The sequence below is a fragment of the Anneissia japonica genome, unplaced genomic scaffold (assembly GCF_011630105.1).
Source record: "Anneissia japonica isolate Jap-2015-1 unplaced genomic scaffold, ASM1163010v1 scaffold288094_len592898_cov174, whole genome shotgun sequence".
NCBI classification, from domain to species: Eukaryota; Metazoa; Echinodermata; class Crinoidea; order Comatulida; family Comatulidae; genus Anneissia; species Anneissia japonica.
The window spans coordinates 584,240-591,063 of NW_022737020.1; the positions used below are offsets into that span (position 1 = coordinate 584,240).

Genomic DNA, 6,824 nt, shown 5'->3' on the forward strand with positions numbered 1-6,824 from the left:
AAAAAAGTCACATTGATTGATTGATTGATTGATTGATTGATATAATTGATTGATTGATTGACTAAGACATTCTACTTCCTGCATATAGACACTAAATTTTAAAGTGTTACACTGCCCACTAATTTGCGTGTTACTTGCTGCTGGCTGTAAAAAACTTAAAAACCAAGTACGACACATGCAAGTTAATTCACTTACATTGAAACCAATAAGCAAGACCTTTTCAGGCAGGAATTTTGTCAGTTTGTTTACATCAGTCATGCATCATGGGCATTGTTCAATAACTTAAATTAACATCACTTTCTTTTAACAAAATATTTATGAAGGTAAATAGTACAGAAAATGGTACGAGTGCGAGTCTTTCCCCGGTACCGGTATGTTACTATACACAAGATGAAAATGTCATATCAGCGTAAGTAAATATTCTTACATTATTATTACATAATAATGGTAATAAATATTACAACAATAACAAAAATAGATTGGCGTTTTTGCTTCCCTGTAGTATTCGAGTATGTAATTTGAATACTTATAAATATTTTTAGAAGACAGCAACAATTTACTGAACACGGAATAAATTTTTATATATCAAATACAAAATCTGTGTTGAAAATGAGTTTGTAATTTTTTTATTTTATTCAGTATAAAGCAACACAATTTAGAAACACAACATTTTTACATTAACAGCAATGAACATTTTTTGAGATATAATTCAGGGCATAATAATAATGGCAACATGATTATACCAAATAAATTAACATTTTACTATATATAAACGACAAAAGCACATGTATGTCAGCAAGTTAGTAAATAACAGAAACGGTGTAGAATAAATACTGTAGATTGATTGATCATGCTTTGTTGACTCAATATTTACATATTTATTTCCGTTAAATATTGTTCACAAACGTTGATTAATTTTAATATTTTTAAGTAAATGGTCAATGAAAGGCTGTAAAACTGTCTATGAAAACTATGTCAAGAACGGCGTGACGTGTGTATGTGATCATCTGACATCGTTTGTCATTTTGATGAAACCGAAGCCGGTACCGGTATGTACTAAACTATAACAAATAGGAAATTATGGATATATAAGTAAAGGATTAAAAATACACGCTTGTTTAAGAACCTCAGTATTAATCATATTACAATATTTTCTAGACAAACGAGAACGACACTTTGTCTTTGCTTACAACAGTTGGGTTATCAATTTCAAGTTTGTTTCTCATAATTACTCTCGTCATCATCTGTATTTTCAGGTAAGTTTGAATAAATATTATATATTTTATGTTCGTATTAATCATGAAATAAAAATATGACATTGCTTTAATTTTCAACATCCGATAAAAATTTGATCAAAAAATCACTGGTAATTTGTATCTTATATGCAGCAGGGCAAGCGAATCATTTTACATAGACTCGGATATGCCGATCGATACTTAAAATATTATGTTTTTGTATAAATTTTCCTACTTTCTGCTTAGAGTTTAGGGAATCATTCATTTTGAAAATAATGTTGAGTAGTAAACAATCAAACTTTTGGTTATTTGTATTTCAGAGATTTAAGAAATTCTGAGAGATATAAAATCATGCGCCACTTGGTCATCGCTTTACTTTGTGTCAATTGCTTCTTTTTGTTACTCGAAGTTGATGCAAAAGAATCGGTATGTCTTCGTATTTTTACCCAATAGCCTCAACAAGTATAAATAGAAAAATGTCCGACTCTGGGGTTTCTTTTAAACGCAATGCTAGTCTTTCATAATAGAAATACCATTGGGCTGTATGAATACTAGAACTCTAATTCCAATGCATTCGATGTTTCAAAAATGCCAGTGTTTATCGGCACTTCAAAAAAATGACAATCCAGTTTCTTAAAACGAGCTAAAACTTCGAAATCACGTCATTTCGTATTCTTAAAATGAATTTGACTAGAGGACTGCAACTAAATCACGCGCACTTCAACTGAAGCTGATGTCTATTTGATTTTTCTAGCCTGGTTAAGGGCAAGCTAAAATGCCGATTTAAAAATTCGCATCGTTAAAAACTTATGTTTTGTAGCTCACACGATATATTACAAGAAACAGAAATGGTACCCTATGCAGGTCTAATATTTTATAAGTGTAGTTAATGAAAAAATGCATTCCAGATTAGCCCAATAGCCATGTTTAGCTTGTCATAAAGTAGCTGCCAATTTGCTTAAGAGAAAAATGTTCGCAGGTGATTCGGGTCGGAATCAAACCAACGAAGTGATTTGGGTTGGAATCGAACACACGATCTCCAGGTATCTAGGCTGATGTCTTAAACACTAGACCACCGAGCTTGCGCTTGGTAGTATATTGATGAATACAATAAAAAAAAAATAGCAGCAGGTACTGCAATGCTTTACCGATGGCGTATTTAGAAATATTACAAAATGTTTGCCCTACCAGACTTGTTGAATGCCCAGTACAATCCCAAATATTTGCGAAAGAAAATCACAAGTGATTCGGGTGGGAATTGAATCTACGACCTCTAGGTACCAAGCCTGATATCTTAACTACTAGACAACCGAGCTTGCGATTGGTGGCTAGTGGTAAATCCGATTCTCAAGTAGCAGCGGGTACTGCAATGCTATTCCGATTGTGTATTTTCGTCAGGAGAAATAATAAGAATTGATGTTTGCCCTACCTGACTTGTTATAAGTACGGTATTGAATGTCCAGTACATTCCCATTTCTTTTCCCCCCAAAAAAATCCTCAAGTAATTTGGGTGGTTAAGACATTAGGCTACTTACCTGGAGGTCGTGATTTATACTAGATCGTCACAAAAACGTAATACTTTCTTCCATGTAACTTGACAAGTTAAACTTTCTCAAAGTTTCATTCAGATCAGTTTACCCGTTTTTGAAATATCTGGTGTTAGAGTGTTTGTTCTTAAGCCACTTTAATTGGCCCTCACAACACACTCCACTCTAGACACTTAGGAAGTACATCCTTGATATAATGGTCTATGCTTCGACAAAGAATGGAAAGATCCAAGAATGGAAAGTAACCAAAGTGCCGGGAGGAAAACGCCAGTGCAAAAAGATAGGATAAACGATGTGGAAGAAAAAGGGAAAAAAATAATAACAAAAACAATGGCTTTTCTAACTACTGCTGAAAAAAGCAAATAACGTCCTGGAAGTAACAATTTAACATCAACATTTTGTCCTCACAGATCCTATGCAGTGTCCTTGCAGCTTCTCTGCACTACAGTCTCTTGGCAGCTTTCTCCTGGATGTTGATTATATCAACGGATATATTCATGAAGATCAAACATCCGTTTGCTGATCATTCAAAGCGCTTCACTTACAGTCGGTTCATTGGTTGGATTGGACCTGCCATTGTTGTTGCAGTGACTGCTGGTATAACAAGAGAAAACTACGCATCTGATGAGTAAATATATTTTTGTTTTCTACAAAAAAAAAAAAAAAACTGTTATTCTGTGCTTTATTGAAGTACAGCGGTATTAACCCTTTCTAATTTGGTTGTGCACCGTTTGTATCAATTAATGCACCGCAAACCTAAATTCTGCCCTTATAATTTTAGTTGCAATCGATGCGCCAGCGGAGTCAATAGAGAGCTTTTCGATTTGCGCGACGACGATGCAACGCTAGAACGGAATCACACGTGACCGTCCTACCGGGCGTCCTACGTTCTACCGTTGTCGTACAATCGAAAGCTCCCTAATGAGGAAAATGTTTTTGGACCTCATGTTGTCATTAAACGCTTGAGGCCCTTACACTATAAACAATTTTTAGCCAATCCTACTGAAGTATTTCAGTTTCTAATATTTTGGACTTAAAGTACAGTTTCAAGCATTTACTCGAAGACTTTGATGTCGGCAGCTCTTTTGTCTATACCCTATGTCAGATTTATTTAATTCCGTTTCTTCAAATCTCTGGGGCCGCAACTGGTTGGAATAAGTAGCACATCAGCGGTCATGCAAGCTGAGCTCTGAACTACTTTGAATTATTTTAACAAAAACTATAAACACTGGTATTTCTACATTTTAAATTATATTAATTTTAGGTGCTGGTTAGATACTGAATCTGGTACCATTTGGAGTTTCATTCCGATCGTCTGCCTCACCAATCTGGTAATGTTTTTCTATTTAACTTAATAACACACACGTGTAATATATTACATCTAGGAAGCATGATAACCCGATAACAATATTAAACAATTTGTTTTAAGCCAACAAGTTAAGGATAATGGTCCATTTTTCTAGAATCAACCGCATTTCAACATTTTCCATTAACAATTGTGCCGTATTCCAACGTCTGTGCACAATAAAAAGATAAATCATTTAATAGTATAAATATTTGCTTCCTACAGTTCCTTTTATATATTACCAACATCTTGAAAGATTTATTACTATAATATCCTCATAATAGGCTGGATTGTACATTTTTCAGTTATGAGAGGTTTTGCAACAAACCGTATTTGCTTACCGTACTTTTCATTTAAAATGTAACATTCTATTATAGATTGTCATCGTACAGTTGTGTGTTATTGGCTACGTAGTGTTCAAGAAATCTAAAATACCTAACCAATCTGAAGAAGAAATGCAAATGTTCATTAGAATAAGGTTAGACAAAAATAATCATTCTTTGCCGAACAACTCTTTGTTTATGCCGATCATAAGTAAATTGATTATTTTCTGTCTATTTATCCGCAAGCAAGATTGCACAGAAACTATGAAACGAATCATTATAAAAACTAGTTGAATAGTACGTAATAATAAAAAAAAAAAACACAGATGATTAAATTTTGTTAAAAAGTGGTAAAAAAAAGAACAAGGTCATAGAAATTTGATTTTCTTTCAGTCTCGAACATAAAGTGGAGTAGAGTTGAATAGCCTAGTGGTTAAGATGCTTAGCCTCTAATCGTAGGGTCTTGGCTTTAATTGCGGTCACAGCAGGACTTTTTTCTCACGACAGAAAACAACTCCACTCTATAAGCCTCATTTAAAGACTTGGTTTATAAAGAATCGTTCATCTTGTAATTGGCGAGTTACTTGCTGAATAAATGTTTTAAAAGGAAAGAAATCGCCAATACACCGACGTTTTATTGTTCAGTATTTAGGCACAAGGCTAAGTTATGAACTCTGAAGTGACAACTCTGCATTGTATCACCCGAGAGTATATTATGATCCGTGTCAGGTGATAGAGGACTGTCAATAAGGTGCTCTCGACATAATAATAATTACTTCCCATAAATATTTAGAGAGTTTTTTTTTAAATTTCATTTTGTTAACAGAAATATTTTTCATGGTATATTGCTCCTTGCCCCAGCCGTGGGGCTTTCATGGATTTTTGGTGTCATCGTCGTTTTTTGTGATTGGAAAGTGGTGGAATACATCTATGTTGTCTTGAATTCCATGCAAGGATTCTTCGTGTGGCTCTCACAGTGCGCCTTCAGCAACGAGGTGATTCCATGTTGCTTTAAATATTTTGTAAACTATTGTAGGTTAATTGACAAAGGCTAAATTTTCTAATATCATAATTTATACAGTTTAACCACTCTTTGTAGAAATTGTAAATGTAATTGTAGTCATTTTATATGACGAATACTACCGATTAACTGTGGCGAAATATTTTTTGTAACCAGTATTAGCAAAAACTTTTTAAAAACTGACTATCTGTGTAAGCATTTTTTTTAAAGCAACAATTCTCTTTAAGCTTTGTAAAGATGAACTTTAAAATATAATTGTATTTTAACTGTATTTTTTCTATTTTAGGTGCGGCAAGCCTACAGAAAAAGGTTTAGCAACCTGGTAAATGACGATAGTAGCGTCGCTACTGTAAGCAGTGTCACCTATAACAGAAACCGGGTAACTATCGAACACATGTAACCACTGAAGACATATATTTATAGAAGAGAGTCGTAACATATCAGGATATACATTAATACATTATTGATGACCTTGTTTAACTACATCGTCAAATAAAAGTGTAATTAAAAAAAGTAATTATTATACTCTGGTGAAATATTGCATTTTAGTTACGTGTGCATTATTTACATTACTCCTATAAATAAGTAAACTATGACGGAGTGTTGCTAGGGGATGCCGGGGTCCATTGCCAATTGTCGGATAGATCATGGTGTTTCAAAGGCTTATTCAATTACATTTAGAGTTCACTAATAATTTTTAAAATCCATATATATTTGTATTAATATCCCATACAATCTTAGACAAAAATGTGATGCAGGGAATATAAATTTTATCAGATTAATACATGATCATCTTTGGTTATGGTATTACTTCGGTTTACTTATAGGTGCACCGTTCTGCATTTTTATTTTATATTTTTTTATTAAGGACACTGCAAATAAAGTTTTGTTGAATTTGTACTTTCGTTCATTAAATGCCTGCTTATTTATATTTTCATTAGGTGCACCGTTCTGCATTTTTATTTACTTTTTTATTAAGGATACTGCAAATAAAGTTTTGTTGAATTTGTACTTTCGTTCATTAACTGCCTGCTTATTTATATTTTCATTATGTAACGAATCCTTTAAGAAAGAAAATCATTTTACGAGGGTAATAAACAGAGAAGCGCTATATGCGGCTAGTTCTATTTTGGTTTATGATATTTTACATAGGCCTAAATGCCTATTTTCATATTATTCATTTTTATTTTATATAGATATTGCTCTGTATAGCTACAATATATATGATGTTTCTACATGTATCACAGTAACATAAGTGTCCAATTTTACTTTATAGCACCGTAACCAGTCGATTTGTCTAGTAGTAAAATTGCCGGAAGTCGATTATTTTCAACTTATTTTTAGCTAACATCT

At 33.1% G+C, this 6,824-nt stretch overlaps 2 protein-coding genes across 2 annotated transcripts in view; both read left to right on the forward strand.

The window, feature by feature from the left end:
* LOC117117059 overlaps window positions 1-102 on the forward strand; it is a 41,789-nt gene extending 41,687 nt beyond the window's left edge. Inside the window, exon 22 of the mRNA XM_033261242.1 lies at window positions 89-102. Coding sequence (XP_033117133.1) covers window positions 89-102 — 14 coding nt within the window. The remainder of the gene's footprint in view (window positions 1-88) is intronic.
* Window positions 103-1,181: 1,079 nt separating this feature from the next.
* Window positions 1,182-6,583, forward strand: LOC117117073 (adhesion G protein-coupled receptor L4-like). The gene is made up of 7 exons (XM_033261262.1): window positions 1,182-1,256; window positions 1,556-1,661; window positions 3,193-3,410; window positions 4,047-4,113; window positions 4,505-4,605; window positions 5,277-5,445; window positions 5,758-6,583. Exons 2-7 carry the CDS (start codon window positions 1,587-1,589, stop codon window positions 5,869-5,871), a joined length of 744 nt encoding a protein of 247 aa, XP_033117153.1. The 5' UTR covers window positions 1,182-1,256; window positions 1,556-1,586; the 3' UTR covers window positions 5,872-6,583.
* The last annotated feature ends 241 nt before the right edge of the window (window positions 6,584-6,824 follow it).

What these genes read in the sequence shown, in the direction of transcription:
- LOC117117073 (XM_033261262.1), top strand. Translation starts at nt 1,587, where the DNA reads ATGCGCCACTTGGTCATCGCTTTACTTTGTGTCAATTGCTTCTTTTTG. An exon ending in GAAAACTACGCATCTGATGA is followed by an intron (nt 3,411 to 4,046) that starts GTAAATATATTT and finishes TATTAATTTTAG; the next exon opens with GTGCTGGTTAGATACTGAAT. An exon ending in TCGTCTGCCTCACCAATCTG is followed by an intron (nt 4,114 to 4,504) that starts GTAATGTTTTTC and finishes ATTCTATTATAG; the next exon opens with ATTGTCATCGTACAGTTGTG.